This window comes from Budorcas taxicolor, chromosome 3, assembly GCF_023091745.1.
Source record: "Budorcas taxicolor isolate Tak-1 chromosome 3, Takin1.1, whole genome shotgun sequence".
Taxonomy (NCBI): Eukaryota; Metazoa; Chordata; class Mammalia; order Artiodactyla; family Bovidae; genus Budorcas; species Budorcas taxicolor.
Genome location: NC_068912.1, coordinates 2,321,995 through 2,340,714, shown reverse-complemented (window position 1 = coordinate 2,340,714; position 18,720 = coordinate 2,321,995). Strand labels below are relative to the sequence as shown.

Sequence of the window (18,720 nt, the reverse complement as noted above, 5' to 3'; positions counted from 1 at the left end):
AAAAATCATTTTAGAATTGAAGAAACAGAGTTGAGTCTCAGATTACATACGGGCTGCAACAGGAATAGTGTAACTTGGGTGTAAGGCGTTCTGGGGGCTCTGTGCCATGGAATCCTATTAAAGACAGAACCATTACATAGAACTTTAACCACTGTAATGATACATTTCTTTGGAAAGGATGGATCTGCCTTTTCCTGAGCTTCATAATATCGTATGATTCTGAATACATATATTCAGAGGATTCCAAATAGTATCTTACAAAGAAGTTCTGGTTTTAGTGGACAATAGAAACTGTTGTTAGAATCTGTTAGTTAATATAAGCTGATAAAACTCAGTTCATATAAGCTAGATACGACTCATTTCAAACACTGCTCTTAAACTTCTTAAAGTTTATTAAAATTTGTAATAAATTTTTGATAAATATTGTCTCTACCTCCAGGAGAAATGGGTGGGTTTTATATTGGTGAAATTGAATATAGTTACATAAAAACATTAGCAAGAGCCTTAAACAGGCTGTTAATGACTATCATGTTATTTTGAAGGCTAGAGTATTTATAACTTTTATAAATGCCCCCCATTCTCCTTGTTGCTTCCTGTCATAATTGTCCTTTGAATAATTCACTGTGACCCGCTGACCGAAACAAGGCAGCTTTTATTTAATCAACAAATATTTATTAAGCATGTCCCAGTAAGTGTCCTAGGCACTTACCAAACATACAGTGGTGAGTGAGATTAATGTGCTCTCTGCTTTCATGCAGCTCACACTTAAGAGGGAAAGAGAAACATCCTGTAAATAAAAAAAGAAAACAACAGTGGTTTTAACTGTAATCAGTGATAAGGAAATCAGCAGGGTACTATAGTAGGAAATACTGTGCAGAAAGGTAGCCTGCTTTCTAGAATGTTAAGGAGACTTTTTTGATAATTTAACATTAAAGCTGAGATCTTAAGCAAGAGGAGAGAAGCAGCCTTGCTAAAAATAGAAGGAACAGCATCCTGAGCAGAGGGTTGCAAAGACCTTGAGGTGAAAACTTGGTGTTTACTGAAAGCTGTTAGACAATCTGTGTGTGCCATTGGAGAGTTAGTGAGCAAAGGGGAGAATTCATAAGATGAGATTGAAGCAATAAGCAAGGATCATAAAGATAGGGCCTTGTTAGCTAAGGGAAGGAATTTTATCAAATTGGGGAATCAACAGGATTAGCTAAGATTTCTAAAAATTTGTGAGTATTTAATGGATGTATTAGGAGAGGTCAAGAAAGAAGGTATTGAGTCTGTAATTATTAGTCATTTCTCTGGTCCATGTAAGAAATGGCTTGAACAAGGATGATGACAGTAAAGTTAGAGCTGAGTAAGTAGCTATCAGATTGGTCAAAATCAGTGGGCCTTGCTGATGGGCTGGGTACAGGAAGAGAGGATGAAAAGAGGAAGACCTGAAGACGGTGCACAGGTTTCTAGTGTAGACCTCAGAGCAGAGGAGGAAGTGAAAGAGGAGCAAGTTTAGAATATGTTGAGGCCCTGGTGAGGCAAGTTCTAGAAATAGTATGTAAGCAGCTGGTCGTTCTGGCCTAGAACTCAGTGGAAAAGTTTGGATAATGTCAGCATTCGTTTCACTATATTTCAGGCACTGTTCTGGATACTGAAAATGCAATGAAGAGAGCCAAATCCTTTGCCTAAATGGATCTTACAGGGTGTAGATGAGATCATCTAAGCAGAGGATGCAGAGAGAAGAGGGCCCAGCACAGAGCCCTCACAAACTCAGACATTTTCAAACTGGGGAGAGATTGACTTTTTGATCTTGTAGAACCTTTCAGCCCACAGTTGCTATCTGTGTACATCATCATAGCCGATCATCAGTGTTGATGAGGGTTGAAGAGATGAAGAGAAGACCTAGGATTATAGATGCAGTGATCTCACAGATCTCATTGGGGTGCTTGTTGGTGGGGCAGAGATGCTAGCTTGCTTTGGTTCCCTGGGTTATCTCATCCTTTTGGGTTGGGAGTTGTGATCCTCCTGTTGCTGTTGAGGCACTCAGTCGTGTCTAACCCTGCGAACCCACGAATTGCAGCACTCCGGGCTTCCCTCTCCTTCTGTCTCCCTGTGATCTTCCTGTGTGGACCTTTCTAGGCTTTCCTTCAGTGTCTGATTGTCCTTGGCTCTGTTCACATTTTAGAATGTGGCTGCAAAGATGAATATGTGCTCTGTGTTGTCCACTGGGGACTGTCAACTGACCAAGCTTTGCTAAGGGAAAGCAGACACAGGAGCTGGTTGTAAAGCTGGAGGTGGAATCATAGCTTCCAGAATCCTGAGGGTTTTGCCCTGGTTTCAGCACCCACGCCTGCTGCCTGGTTCTCTAAGAACAGGTCACTTCCGTGCATGGAGTCGGGAAGTTAACTGTTCTCTGTGCAGGAGAAGTCCAGTCTCAGCTTGCCTCTGCTCTCTGGCCAGGGACATGTCCATGAGTTCAGAGCTTCTCCAGAGGTCGGTCCATAGGTCGGTTAGCATCTGTGCTGCCTATTCCGTGAGTACTGAAGGCTGGGACTTCGTTGGTCTAGGTCCATCAGGCATCACTCCTTCATTTGCTTTCTGATCCCCACAGATCTGTTAGACTCTCTTCCTTGGAGGCCTCTTCCTGTTTTCTCCTTTATTGTGGGCATCCACTACTATGACTGTTCGACTTTCATTTCGATAGGGTCTTAAGGGCAAGAGGAAATAAATTTAGGCATCTTGAACCAGAAGCATTCATAGTTTTAAGAGGTGCAGTTTTCTATTTTGACACCACTTTAGAAGCTATTTTTTAGTCCAACTTGAGGTTTTGATATTTAACTAATACAACTTTTGTATGTAAGGCATGAGACTAGGTTCTTTAGGAAACAAGGGAAAGAGTAACAGGGTTGCTCTTGCCCTCAGAGTCTCCTGCCTGATAAGAGCAGTAAAGCACATTATGCATGAGTTATATATGATAATTTTTGAAAATCCTTAAAGACTTTCAAAAGATTATGATAAACCGCATGAGGGAGGAATTGCTTCATGTATTTAATATATGAAGTATTTTATAGAATAAATGTTTTATTTGCTTCTTCTGGAAAGATGGATAGAATTTCTGTGAGCAGAAATTTGGGTTAAAGGGAGGACCTTTCCAAAAGAATAACATGACTGAGCAGTGATTCAGGGTTGAAAACATAGAGAGTCTGATTGAGAAAAAACAGTGACAGGTTTGACTAGAGTGGAGGGCATCAGTAACTGTCAGATGACGGTGGTTCCTGGAAAAGGGAAAGGCAGGCCTATCCTTGAGAAGGAGGAAACTTAGCCCTGAAATAAGAGGAACAGAGATCATTGAGACCTTGAGATATCAAGGGAAGAGTCTAAAAGTCCTCTATGCTGCGCATAATTTTAATGGATAAGATAGTTTTGAAACTTTGGGAGTGAGGTGCAGGCTTAACAGACATACTCACTTATGATCTTATGTTATTACTTTAGAGAGGAACTTCATGAAGGAAGCACATTGGAAATGTGTTAAAGTTGAAGCTAGATTTGAGGTTGCATAATTCATATTAGCATAACAGTATACAACTTTGGATTATTGAGTTTTTAGAATGAATCGTCCTTTACTAGAAAATGCATTCATCTTTTGGGATAATTTGGAGGAAAATCAGTAAGTATAAATAAACCAGATCAAAATAATGTCCTTTTTAACAGTATGATGAGATTTGGAGACATTTTTCCCTGGAGTCAGATTTTTCTGGGGTTTCTGTTTGTTGTAGTTTGTTTTAATATTGGGATACATTATAATATTTTTAATTGCTTTCACTTAAAATATGATCTCCAATGGAAAATGTGTATATTAAGTAGGTGCTCTTGGGAATTAAAATCTGAACAAGGGGCAAAACTAACTGGAAACTTAAAATTTCTTGATTCTGCATGAACGTGTGAGAACTAGATTTAGTTTAGTTTTGTTTGTTTCTTACTGGAGTATAGTTACTTACAATGTTGAGTTTTGTGTGTACAGCATGGTGATACAGTTATAGATACGTATATCCTTCAGATTCTGTTTCCCATATAAATTATTACAGAGTATTGAGTAGAATTTCCTGTGCTATACAGTAGGTCCTCCTTGGTTCTCTCTCTGATACATAATAGTGTGTATGTGTGAATAGTGTGAATGTATTCTCACATTTTGGGTGTTGTCTTTTTGCCTTGTTAATGACTTCCTTTGCTGTGCAGAAGCTTTTAGGTTTCATTAGGTCCCAGTTCATTTTTGTTTTTATTTTCTTTATGAGGTGGGTCAGAAGAGAGATTGCTGTGATTTTTATGTCAGAGTTGTTCTACCTATGTTTTCCTCTAATCCTAGCTTTCTAATTTATCCCTCCACCCTCACCTTTCCCCTTAGGTAATTGTAAGTTTATTTTCTAGCTCCGTGTGTCTGTTTTTGTTTTATAAATAAGTACATTTTAAAATTTTTTTTAGATTGCACATATGCTTATATGGGCAAATGTCATATAATATTTGTCTTTCTCTGGCCTGCTTCACTTGATAGGATAATGTCTAGGCCATCCATGTTACTGCAAATGGCATCATGTCATTCTTTATGGCTGAGTAATATTTCATTGTGTGCATATCACATCTTCTTTGTCCATTCCTCTGTTAATGGACATTCAGGTTGCTTCTGTGTCTTCGCTGTTGGAAATAGTGCTGCAGTGAACACTGGGGTGCATGCATCTTTCTGAAATATCGTTTTCTCTAGAAACATGCCCAGGAGTGGGACTGTAGGGTCGTATAGTAGGTCTGTCTCTAGCGTTTCTAAGGAACCTCCACCCTCTTCTCCAGCGTGGTTATGCCAACTTACATTCCCCACCAACAGTATGAGCGTTCCCTTTTCTCCACCCCTCTCCAGCATTCATTGTTTGTAGAAGTTTTGATGATGGCCATTCTGACTAGTGTGAGGTGAAACCCCTTCATAGTTTTGCTTTGCATTTCTCCAGTAGTTAGTGATATTGAGCATCTTTTAATGTGTTTGTTAGCCATCTTTATGTCTTCTTTGGAGAACTTTCTGTTTAGGTCTTCTGCCCATTTTTTTAAATTAGGTTGTTTGGTTTTGATACTGAACTTGCAAGAGCTGTTTGATATTTTAAAGATTAATCCCTTGTTGGTTGCTTTGTTTGCAAATATTTTCTCACATTCTGGGTGTTGTCTTTTTGTCTTGTTTATGACTTTCTTTGCTGTGCAAAAGCTTTTAGGTTTCATTAGGTCCCAGTTCATTTTTGTTTTTATTTTCTTTATGAGGTGGGTCAGAAGAGAGATTGCTGTGATTTTTATGTCAGAGTTGTTCTACCTGTGTTTTCCTCTGAGTTTTATGATAGTTGGTCTTACATTGAGGTCTTTAATCCATTTTAGTTTATTTTTATATATGATGTTAGAGAATGTTATAATTTCATTTCCTTTACATTCCAGTTTTCCCAGCACCTCTCAATGAAGAGACTATGTTTTTTCCATTATATATTTTTGTCTCCTTGAGTTCAGTTGCTCAGTTGTGTCTGACCCTTTGTGACCCCATGGACTGCAGCACGCCAGGCCTCCCTGTCTATCACCAACTCCCAGAGTTTACTCAAACTCTTGTACACTGAGTCAGTGATGCCATCCAACCGTCTCATCCTCTGTCGTCCCCTTCTCCTTCCTTCAGTCTTTCCCAGCATCAGGGTCTTTTACAAATGAGTCAGTTCTTCACCCTCAGGTGGCCAAAGTATTGGAGTTTCAGTTTCAGCATCAATCCTTCCAATGAATATTCAGGACTGATCTCCTTTAGGATGGACTGGTTGGATCTCCTTGCAGTCCAAGGGACTCTCAACAGTCTTCTCCAACACCACAGTTCAAAGGCATCAATTCTTCGGTGCTCAGCTTTCTCTATAGTCCAACTCTCACAACCATACATGACTACTGGAAAAACCATAGCATTGGCTAGACGGATCTTTGCTGGCAAAATAATGTCTCTGCTTTTTAATATGCTATCTAGGTTGGTCCTAATTTTTCTTCCAAAGAGCAAGCGTCTTTTAATTTCATGGCTGCAGTCACCATCTATAGTGATTTTAGAGCCCTCCAAAATAAAGTCTTGTCACTGTTTCTACTGTTTTCCCATTTGTTTGCCATGAAGTGATGGGACCAGATGCCATGATACTAGTTTTCTGAATGTTGAGTTTTAAGCAAACTTTTTCACTCTCCTCTTTCACTTTCATCAAGAGACTCTTCAGTTCCTCCTCTTTGCTCTGCCATAAGGGTGGTGTCATCTGCATATATGAGGTTACTGATTCTTCTCCCTGCAATCTTGATTCCAGCTTGTGCTTCATCCAGTCCAGCGTTTCTCATGATGTACTCTGCATATAAGTTAAACACACAGAGTGACAGTATACAGCCTTGATGTATTCCTTTCCGATTTGGAACCAATCTGTTCCACGTCCAGTTCTAACTGTTGTTTCTTGACCTGCACTCAGATTTCTTAGGAGGCAGGTTAGGTGGACTGGTACTCCCATCTCTGTAAGAACTTTCCACAGTTTATTGTGTTCCACACAGTCAAAGGCTTTGGCATAGTCAATAAAGCAGAAATAGATGTTTTTCTAGAAGTCTCTTGCTTTTTCGATGATCCAGCAAATGTTGGCAGTTTGATCCCTGGTTCCTCTGCCTTCTCTAGATCCAGCCTGAACATCTGGAAGTTCATAGTTCACGTACTGTTGAAGCCTGGCTTGGAGAACTTTGAGCATGACTTTACTACTGTGTGAGATGAGTGCAGTTGTGTGGTAGTTTGAACATTCTTTGGTATTTCCTTTCTTTGGGATTAAAATGAAAACTGACCTTTTCCAGTCCTGTGGCCACTGCTGAGTTTTCCAGATTTGCAGGTATATTGAGTGCAGTACTTTCACAGCAACATCTTTTAGGATATGAAACAGCTCAGCTGGAATTGCATCACCTCCACTAGCTTTGTTCGTAGTGATACTTCCTAAGGTCCACTTGACTTCACATTCCAGGATGTCTGGCTCTAGGTGAGTGATCACACCATTGTGATTATCTGGGTCGTGAAGATCTTTTTTGTACAGTTCTTCTGTGTATTCTTTCCACCTCTTCTTAATATCTTCTGCTACTGTTAGGTCCATACCATTTCTGTCCTTTATCAAGCCCATCTTTGCATGAAATGCTCCCTTGGTATTTCTAATTTTCTTGAAGAGATATCTGGTCTTTCCCATTCTATTGTTTTCATCTATTTCTTTGCACTGATCACTGAGGAAGGCTTTCTTATCTCTCCTTGCTATTCTTTGAAACTCTCCATTTAGATGGGTGTATCTTTCATATTCTCCTTTGCCTTTCACTTCTCTTCTTTTCATAGCTATTTGTAAGGGCTCCTCAGACAACCATTTTGCTTTATGCATTTCTTTTTCTTGGGGATGATTTTGATCACTGCTTCCCGTACAGTGTTACGCACCTCCATCCATAGTTCATCAGGCACTCTATCATATCTAATCCCTTGAATCTTTGTCACTTCCACTGTATAATTGTAAGGGATTAGATTTGGGTCATACCTGAATGGTTTAGTGGGTTTCCCTACCTTGTTCAATTTAAGTCTGAATTTGATGATAAGGAGTTCATGATCTGAGCCACAGTCAGCTCCCAGTCTTGTTTTTGCTGACTGTATAGAGATTCTCCATCTTTGGCTGCAAAGAATATAATCAGTCTGATTTCAGTGTTGACCATCTGTTGATGTCCATGTGTGGAGTCTTCTGTGTTGTTGGAAGAGGATGTTTGCTATGACCAGTGCGCTTTCTTGGCAGAATTCCATTAGCCTTTGCTCTACTTCATTCTGTACTCCAAGGCAAAATTTGCCTGTTACTCCAGGTGTTTCTTAACTTCCTACGTTTTCATTCCAGTTCCCTATAATGAAAAGGACATCTTTTTGGGGTGTTAGTTCTAGAAAGTCTTGTAGGTCTTCATAGAGCTGTTCAACTTCAGCTTCTTTAGCGTTACGGGTTGGGGCATAGACTTGGATTACTGTGATATTGAATGGTTTGCCTTGGAAACGAACAGAGATCATTCTGTCATTTTTGAGATTGCATCCAACTACTGCATTTCAGACTCTTGTTGACCATGATGGCTACTCCATTTCTTCTAAGGGTTTCTTGCCCACAGTAGTAGATACAGTAGTTATCTGAGTTAAATTCACCCATTCCAGTCCATTTTAGTTCATTGATTACTAAAATGTAGATGTTCACTCTTGCCATCTCCTGTTGGACCAGTTCCAATTTGCCTTGATTCATGGACCTGACGTTCCAGGTTCCTATGCAATATTGCTCTTTACAGCATCGGACCTTGCTTCTATCACCAGTCACATCCAGAACTGGGTGTTGTTTTTGCTTTGGCTCCATCTCTTCATTCTATCTGGAGTTACTTCTCCATTGATCTTCAGTAGCATTTTGGGTACCTGCTGAGCTGGGCAGTTCATCTTTCTGTGTCCTGTCTTTTTGCCTTTTCATACTGTTCATGGGGTTCTCAAGGTATACTGTTCATGGGGTTCTCAAGGTATACTGTTCTTGGGGTTCTTTTTTGCCTCCTGCTGTAAATTAATCAATCCTAGGTGTGTGGGTTTATTTCTGGGCTTTCTATCCTGTTCAGTGATCTGTACCTCTCTACTTGTGCCATTTATTGTTCTTGTTATTGTTCGGTCACTAAGTCATGTCCAACTCTATGCACTCCCATTGACTGCAGCACGCCAGGTGTCCCTGTCCTTCACTGTCTCCCAGAGTTTGCTCAAACTCATGTCCATTGAGTCAGTGATGCCATCCAACCATCTTATCCTGTTTCTGTTTCTCCTCTTGCCCTCAATCTTCCCCAGAATCAGGGTCTTTCCAGTGAGTTGACTCTTCGCATCAGGTGCCCAAAGTATTGGAGCTTTAGCATATTCAAGGTTGATTTCCTTTAGGATTGACTGGTTTGATCTCCTTGATGTCCAAGGGACTCTCCAAGGGTCTTTTCCAGTACCACAGTTCAAAAGCATCGATTCTTCAGCAGTCAGCCTTCCTTATGGTCCAACTCTCACATCCATACATGACTACTGGAAAAACCATAGCTTTGACTAGATGGACCTTTGTCAGCAAAGTGGTTTCTCTGCTTTTTAATACACTGTCTAGGTTTGTTGTAGCCATTCTTCCTGAGAGCAAGGATCTTTTAATTTTGTGGCTGCAGTCACCATCTGCAGTGATTTGGAGCCCAAGAAAATAAAATCTGTCATTGTTTCCACTGTTTTCCCATCTATTTGGCATGAGGTGTTGGGACCAGGTGCCATGATTGTTGTTTTTGCATGTTGAGTTTTAAGCCAGCTTTTTCACTCTGCTCTTTCACCTTCATCAAGAAGCTCTTCAGTTCCTCTTCACTTTCTGCTGTTAAAGTAGTATCATCTGCACACCTGAGGTTGTTGATATTTCTCCCAGCAATCTTGATTCCAGGTTGTGATTCATCCACCTGAGCATTTTGCAGGATGTACTTTGCTTTGTAAGTTAAATCAGCAGGGTGACAATATGCAGCCTTGGCATAGCCCTTTCCTAATTTGGAATCAGTCCATTGTTCCATGTTCAGTTCTACCTGTTGCTTCTTGTTGTGTGTACAGGTTTCTCAGGCATGTAATGTGGACTGAGATTCCCATCTCATTAAGAATATTCCAGTTTGTTGTGATACATACAGTCAAAGGCTTTAGCATAGTCAGAGAAGCAGAAGTAGGTGTTTTTTTTTTTAATTCCCTTGCTTTTTCTGTGATCCAGAGTATGTTGGCAATTTGAAATCTGATTCCTCTACCTTTTCTAGATCAGCTTGTACATCTGGAAGTTCTCAGTTCACATACTCTTGAAGTCTAGCTTGAAGGATTTTGAGCATAATCTAGCTGGCATGTAAAATGAGTACAATTGTACAGTAATTGTACATTCTTTGGCATTGCCTTCTTTGGGATTGGAATGAAAATTGACATTTTCCAGTCCCGGGCCACTGCGGAGTTTTCTAAATTTGCTGGTATAATGAGTGCAGCACTTTCAGAACATCATCTTTAAGGATTTGAAAGAGCTTAGCTGGAAATGCATCACCTCCACTAGCTTTGTTCATTATAATGCTTTCTAAGGCCCACTTGACTTCACACTCCAGGATGTCTAGCTCTAGGTGAGTGACCACACCATCACAGTTATCTGGGTCATTGAGAGCTTTTTTGTACAGATCTTCCATGTAGTCCTACCACCTCTTCTTAATCTCTGCTGCTTCTGTTAGGTCCTTGCCATTTTTGTCCTTTATTGTACCCATGTTTTCATGAAATGTTCCCCTTTGCATGAAATGTCTCCATTTTGCTTAAAGAGATCTCTAGTCTTTCCCATTCTGTTATTTTTCTCTATTTCTTTGCATTGCTCACTTAAGAAGGCTTTCTTATATCTCCTTACTATTCTCTGGAACTCTGCATTCAGTTGGGTATATTTTTCCCTTTCTCCTTTGCCTTTCACTTCTTTTCTCAGCTATTTGGTAAGGCCTCCTCAGACAACCATTTTGCCTTTTTGCATTTCTTTTTCTTGGGAATGGTTTTGGTCACCACCTCCTGTACAATGTCATGAACCTCCATCCATAGTTCTTCAGGCCCTCTTCTACCAGATCTGGTCCCTTGAGTCTATTAATCACCTCCACTGTATAAACATAGGGATTTGATTTAGGTCATACCTGAATATCTTACTGGTTCCCCCTACTTTATTCAGCTTGAGCCTGAATTTTGCTATAAGGAGCTTATGATCTGAACCATAGCCAGCTCCAGGCCTTGTTTTTGCTGACTGTATAGAACTTCTCCATCTTTGGTTACAAAGAATACAATCAGTCTGATGTCAGTATTGACCATCTGGTGATGTCCGTGTGTGGAATTGCCTCTTGTGTTGCTGGAAAAGAGTGTTTTCTATGACCAGTGTGTTCTCTTGGCAAAACCCTGTTATCCTTTGCCCTGCTTCATTTTGTACTCCAAGGTCAAACTTGTCTGTAATTCCAGGTATCTCATGGCTTCCTTCTTTCACACTCCAGTCCTCTATGATGAAAGGACACCTTTTTTGGTGTTCCAGTAGGTTCTGTAGGCCATCATAGAACTGTCAGCTTCAGCTTCTTCAGCATCAGTGATTGGGTCATTGACTTGGACAACAGACTGGTTCCAAATAGGAAAAGGAGTACGTCCAGGCTGTATATTGTCACCCTGCTTATTTAACTTATATGCAGAGTACATCATGAGAAACACTGGGCTAGAAGAAGCACAAGCTGGAATCAAGATTGCTGGGAGAAATATCAATAACCTCAGATATGCAGATGACACCACCCTTATGGCAGAAACTGAAGAGGAGCTAAAAAGCTCAAGAGGAGAGTGAAAAAGTTGAGTTCAAGCTCAACATTCAGAAAACGAAGATCATGGCATCTGGTCCCATCACTTCATGGGGAATTGATGGGGAAACAATGGAAACAGTGGCTGACTTTATTTTGGGGGGCTCCAGAATCATTGCAGATGGTGATTGCAGCCATGAAATTAAAAAACGCTCACTCCTTGGAAGAAAAGTTATGACCAACCTAGATAGCATATTGAAAAGCAGAGCTATTACTTTGCCAACAAAGGTCGATCTAGTCCAGGCTATGGTTTTTCCAGTGGTCATGTATGGATGTGAGAGTTGGACTATAAAGAAAGCTGAGCGCTGAAGAATTGTTGCTTTTGAACTTGGTGTTGGAGAAGACTCTTGAGAGTCCTTTGAACTGCAAGGAGATCCAACCAATCCATCCTAAAGGAGATCAGTCCTGGGTGTTCTTTTGAAGGACTGATGCTGAAACTGAAACTCCAGTACTTTGGCCACCTAATGCGAAGAGTTGACTCATTGCAAAAGACCCTGATTCTGGGAAAGATTGAAGGCAGGAGGAGAAGGGGACGACAGAGGATGAGATGGTTGGATGGCATCACCGACTCGATGGACGTGAGTTTGAGTAAACTTTGGGAGTTGGTGATGGACAGGGAGGCCTGGCGTGCTGCGATTCATGGGGTTGCAAAGAGTTGGACACGACTGAGCAACTGGACTGAACTGAACTGTGATATTGAATGGTTTGCCTTGGAAGTGAGCTGAGATCATTCTAACATTTTTGAGATGACACCCAAGTACTGCATTTTGGACTCCTTTGTTAACTATGAGGGCTACTCCATTCCTTTAAGGGATTCTTGCCCACAGTTTTAGATATAATGATCATCTGAATTAAATTCACGTGTTCCCTTCCATTTTAGTTTACTGTTCTCTAAAACGTCAGTGTTCAGTTTTGCCATCTTCTGTTTGACCACATTCATTTCATCTTGACTCATGGACCTAACATTTCAGGTTCCTATGCATTATTGTTCTTTATAGCATCAGACTTCACTTGTGCCACCAGACGCATCCACCACTCGGCACTGTTTCTGCTTTGGCTCCGCCTCTTCATTCCTTCTGGAGCTATTGCTCCACTCTTCTCCAGTAGCATATAGGGCACCTACCAAGCTGGGGAGTTCATCTCTCAGGGTCATATCTTTTGCCTTTTCATACCATTCATGATGACTGTAGCTTTATAGTGTAGTCTGAAGTCAAGGAACCTTCTATCTCCAGCTCTGTTTCCCTCTCAGGATTGCTTTGGCTATTTGGGGTCTTTTGTATTTCCATAAAATCGTAAGTCTTTTGTTCTTGATCTTCCATTGGTGATTTGGCAGGGATTGTGTTGAATCAGTAGACTGAGGTGGTATTTTGACAATATTGATTCTTCCAGTCCAGTAACATGGTTTATCTTTCTGTTTGTTGATGTTATCTTTAGATTTTTTAATCAGTATCTTTTAGTTTTTGAACTTCAGTCCTTTTCCCTACTTAGGTAGGTTTATTTTTAGGTATTCTTTATTCTTTTTGATGTAATGATAAATGGGATTGTTTCCTTCTCCTTATCTTTAGTGGTTAGTAGATGGACATGCAGTACTTACTGTTTACCATGTTTATAATTTTTAAATGGAGATTCATGCTAAGTTCAGGCAAGCCTCCTATTGGATTGGCCAAACAGTTTGTTCATCTTTAAGAAAGCCCCAAACAAACTTTTTGGCCAACCCAGTATTATGCAGGTAGTGCTGTTCTGAGTCTCAATAGACTTTGGCACTCAGGGGAAAGACATGTGCAGGTTTATAGTGGTTCTTGTGTGTATGTTGTTGTTCATTTTAACATCACTGCCTGAAGTCTTCACTCAAACATCCACCTTTCAGTCATACCTTCCCTGCCTAACTTAACCTAAAATGTCAGCCTTCTGTAGCATTTTATATCACCTTTTTGGTTTTTTTTCCTTCTTAGAACTTACCATCTAACTTAGTATATGTTATGCCTACATATCTTTAATCTGACTTCCCCATTAGAAAGTAAGTTTTGTGTGCCTAAGTGTGTTTCATTCAATGCTGTATCCCTAATGCCTAGAACAAGCCTGGTAAGTAGTATATATTCAGTAAATGCTTGTTTTATGAATGCATGCTAACCATAGTCATTAAATGTCTCCTGAACTCTCATTTTATTTCAAGGTAAAATTTGTCTCTTATAGTTGTGTGTTGTTTGCAATATATCATGAATTTGCATCTGAGGAAGTGATGTAAACTTGTTTTTAAAAAAATCTATTTTTGTATGTTAAATTAGAAATTTTAGTATTTGAGTAATAATTGAAATCATTTAAGAAAAACTGACAGCAAGTAAGTTTGAAATTTGGCACATGAAAACTCATTAGATCAGGATATTAAAGTCTTTTTTTGTACAGGTGCAAGTGGCATGAAGAAAATGATATTCTCTTCTGTGCTTTAGCTGTTTGCAAGAAAATTGCGTAAGTTAGGAGTCTTGATAATACTCTAATCCGCATTGAATTCTTTGCAACTTTCCTTGTTGTTGCTTTGACACATAGTATGCATCACTCTTCACCTCTGTTTCTACAGTTCCTTTTTAAAACGCTTTTTAAAATCATGTTACTTTTATTATCACTGTCACTACTTGTTGGTTGTAGTTACCACCTGAGCAATTTGACTGAGCCTTCAGAGGCACTTAAGCTGAATTTTTCCTTCTAGGACTCCTGTTCTGGTAATCTTTACCCTTATTCCTGTTCTCTTAAAACGGGGCTGATATTATATTTGCTAATCAAAGTATTGCTTTCCACTGATGTCCAGTTTTATATGTGCTGCTACCAATTCCCATTTATTCAAATCTCTAAATTTCTTTTTTCTCAGATTTACAATATCTCTCACATACTTTGTTAGAAATTTTTAAAATGTGACTTTTTTAAATAAATTAGATAAGATTCTGAAAATGAACCTTTTGAATTCCTTTTTAAAGGTACTGCATCAGTAATTCTCTAGCCACTCTCTTTGGAATCCAGCTCACAGAGGCTCATGTTCCACTTCAAGATTATGAGGCCAGCAATAGTGTGACACCTAAAATGGTTGTGTTGGATGCAGGGCGTTACCAGGTAAGGAGCTGACTCTGGTTGCTGTTAGTTTCTTATGTCCCGCTCAGTGTGGTCCTGGTCCATAACAGATAACGAGCTTTCCTTTTTTGGTTCTCTCTTCTCTTAAACGTTTTTTTAATCCTTCATGGAATGTCAGTTTTTAATCCAGTTGGATTTTGCATAAGATCCTTTTCTTTCCTGGTATATTTTTTCTTTCTGTGGGACATTTGGCATTAGTCTTTATACAAAACACATTCAAACATTTATTCAAAAAAATTACATGATATACATTTTTGAAGTAGATATTTTAAATACAAGACCTGATTCAGGATTTGATTAGAGGCTAATATAATTTCCCTACCACCTCTCTTCCCTCCTTGCTATTTACTTACTCATAGGCCTTGCTATACTACTGAGAGCATAGCAGTTAAGAGTATGGGCTCTCTCGTTAGAATTCCTGAATTTCACTTCAGGCATGATTTTTCTGCTACATATAGGCTGTGTGACTGAGTTATTTGAATTTTCTGTGCTGATTTCTTATCTGTAGAACAATAATAATAATAAGGGCTAGTAGTTGTAGGGTTGAATGTAGCAGTATACGAAAGTACTAAGAATTCTGCCTTAGAGTATAGTAGATAATAAACAAGTATTATTATTTTAAAATAATTAATAAAATAGTGAAAGGGGAACCCCAAAATGGAATGAATGATTGATACAAACAACTATTAGTATCAATCTCAAAGGCACTACTTATGCTTAGCAAAAGCAGCAGTCTCAAAAGGTTATATACTGTATGATTCCATTTATGTGACATTCTTGAAAATACAAATGATAATGATGGACATGTCAGTGGCTCCCAGGGGGTGAGGGAGGGTGTGTCTGTAAAGGGATAGTGTGAGGAAGGCTTTTGAGGTGATAGGATGGCTCTGTCTCCTAATTGCAGTGGTGGTTTCACAAATCTCTTTGTTAAAACTCAGAAATGTAAACCCCCCTAAAAGTCTGTCTTAGTCGTGTGATAATTTTAAAATCTGGACAAGACTGCTCTCTCTCTGTATTGTTAACCCTTAGCGCAGTGATTCTTCACTAGGGCCCATTTTTGTGCCGTTGAGGAGACATTTGGCCACACTTAGAGACATTTCTGGTTGTTACAGCTGGGAACGGGGTGCTGCTGGCATCTAGTGAGTAGATACCAATAAGCCTGCTAAACGCCTGATCATGTACAGTGAAAGAAAGAGGAAGTCACTCAGTCGTGTCTGACTCTTTGCGACCCCATGGACTATAGTCCATGAAATTCTCCAGGCCGAAATACTGGAGTGGGTAGCCTTTCCCTTCTCTAGGGAATCTTCCCAACCCAGGCATCAAACCCAGATCTCCTGCATTGCAGGCAGATTCTTTGCCAGCTGAGCCACAAGAGACAGGACAGCCTTGTAAACAAAATATTACTTAGCCTAAAAATGTCAGTAGTATCCAGGATGAGAAGCCCTGCCTTAGCCCCGTCACCGCCGTCTGTGCTGAGACTACCAGGTTTAGTCTCATTGTCCCCCCTTCCATTGTTAGCATCAGTCACTATGCGAACTCAGGACACCTAGAGCCTCACTCATTTCCCAGACTCATCTTACTAGGCTGATGTCTTCTCAACCTCAGTTATCAACAAAATTTTGTATCGTCAGCCTCCTCTGGGGAAGGCCTGTTTTCCTCCTTGATTCTAGCTAAAATGTGACTGTCCTCTAAAGACACTGCTTCCCTGTTAGCTCTTTAAAATGGCGACATTTTTTCCCCCTCGTTTATTGTGGGCCTAGATTTGAGGTTGTTGTCCTTATTTAACTTTGTGGCCTCCAGACTTCCTAACCTAACTTCTCCCTAAAACCCCTAGGCTTTGAATTTCATGCCATTCAGGCTGATAGCCCCTTTTTGGAGTCCATAGGCCCCTGAGTTGGACATCTCCATTCTTAGAGCAACATTGAGTCAGAAGATAAAACAGTATTGCTGTCAGAATTCTTGATTTCAGTTTCCCCATAGATCTTTCTAACAGCCTGGTATTTCAGTTCCTTGACTTCCCCTTCTCCAGTGGTGCCATCTCCTGCCATCCATCAAATATATCCACTCCCATGATGATAGTCTAGGTCCCAGTGGCATCTTCCCACAATCTCAATTTCAAGCATCCTGCTCTCCGACTACCACTTCTTTCTCTGGTACCTCAGTGCCAGCAGCCCTCTCACCTTGACTGAGACCTTCTATGTCCCAACTCTTCGGAAGCCCTCCTTCGCAGAGTCACTGCATTGCACAACTCTGGGGGTGCCATTCACACGTGGACAGTGTTGCACCTTGTACCTTTCTCTCTCCTCACCTTGCCTTCACCTCCTTCCTTCCCTCTTGAGATTCCTTGCTGTTATTTCCACTCACTTGCACTGTCAACTCCATTGGCCTTTCATTCTTCATCATAGTTGGTTAATAAACACCAACCCAGATTAAATCAGCTTTTTACCTACTCTGTTCTTATACATTTGAAAAGAAACTACCATACTGACTGGTATTATTTAATATCTATCAGCACCAACTTCAAATGAGCAGTGCGTGGCAGTTGTCCATTTCTCTGGTTTGATTAATCCTCCTCTCTCCTAGACAGTTATTTTGCATCTTTTCTTACTTCTAACTTCCATCACCTCTTCCTTCATCCTTGTTCTAGCTATTGCTCCTATCCCCTCCTTCTCTGAGAAAATAGAAGCAATCAAGAGGTTTTCCATGTATTCCTACCATTACGTTCACCATATACTCTGCTTTAATGCATGAATTGTCTATGTTTCTAAGGCCAATCCTTTTATTTCTATATATCTCATTCTCTTACCTACCTAAGGACATGGCTCTAAAGATTTTATACTGTTTCCTTCATCACTAAGGTTTCTTTCTGTTCTGAGTCATTCTTATTAGGAAACATTGTATGATTTCATATTTAAAAATAAAAACCCTTTTTTATGCTGTAATTTCCCCCTTGAAGATTTCCTTCTGCTTTCCTTTTTATAACAGTACTCCTCAAAAGTTGATCAGACATTAGAAAGTGGGTGTTAGTTTGTATTTAAGGAGTAATTTGAAGTAGATGATCCAATAATAAGAAATAAATGTTTCCCACTGTTTTTTTTTTTGTTTGTTCCTGGTTTTTACTTATAGAAGCTAAGGGTTGAGAGTCCAGGATTCTCTCATTTCAGCTCTTCTAATGAAGAACAAAGATCAAACACACCCACTGGTAAGCATCTTATGTTTAATAAGGCACCTCGAAGTTAGGGTCTTTCTAAGATCCCAGGGTGTGGTACTTAAACAGATGCTCCAGACTGGCTTTAGGACATAAGAATCTTGAATTGGGAATTTTACTTGTCAAAAGCATTTCATTTGCATATGTGTGGCTTTTTATCACTTGATAAAATTTAACTTTTCAGAATTTCGTTCAGGGCATTTAAAATAAAGCCTGTTACTCTGGTAGCAGCTGTTGTTTTATAGTTTTGATGTGAGGGTGTCTTTGGGGAAATGGGAAAGTTTAAAAAAGCTAGTGACATGAATTTTCAAATGGTCCCTGAAAACCTTCAGTTAAGGTTTCCAGGACTTAAAAAGAATGTTCAGCCTTTTGGCATTTACTCTAAGAATTATCTCCCCTTTTGATGATCTGTTTAATCATGGTTTAGTGAAAGGCGTGCAGAAGGATGAATCAATTGAGGAAGCTGTTTATAATAAAACTGTAAAATTGCTACATTTCTTTTCTTGTATTTTTAATATCCTAGGTGACTACCCATCTGGGGTGAAAATCCCTGGCCAAAACAGCAGTGTTCGGGGAAGAGGGATTACCCGCTTACTAGAGAGCATCTCCAGTTCCTCCAGCAATATCCATAAGTTCTCCAACTGTGAGACTTCAGTCTCACCTTACACATCCCCAAAACACGGATGCAAATCTTTCTCTTCCTTATCTTAATGATGGTACATTTCAATTTCTGGAAAAATAACAGGGCAACTTTTCTTCTGCCTATAGTCATATACTAAACAGATGACATCATGATAAATGTCATTACTATAAAAACTACTTAATTTGTAAGGAAATTCTGTTTCACGGATTAAAAATAATTGTGGTTGGAGAAGATCTTGGCATTTTTGCTTTTTTCTTTAGGGCTTGTTCTACTTTCTGACTATATTATGGGAATACCATTAAAGTTTTGAGTCCTGTAATAAAACCAGCATTTT

General features: G+C 39.7%; 1 protein-coding gene across 1 annotated transcript in view; it reads left to right on the top strand.

Annotated features, from left to right (window-relative positions):
- MAEL (maelstrom spermatogenic transposon silencer) overlaps nt 1-18,454 on the top strand; it is a 53,749-nt gene extending 35,295 nt beyond the window's left edge. The window contains exons 9-12 of the mRNA XM_052637856.1: nt 13,819-13,881; nt 14,385-14,517; nt 17,662-17,737; nt 18,267-18,454. Of these exons, the coding sequence (XP_052493816.1) occupies nt 13,819-13,881; nt 14,385-14,517; nt 17,662-17,737; nt 18,267-18,454 (460 nt within the window). The remainder of the gene's footprint in view (nt 1-13,818; nt 13,882-14,384; nt 14,518-17,661; nt 17,738-18,266) is intronic.
- Nucleotides 18,455-18,720: the final 266 nt, after the last annotated feature.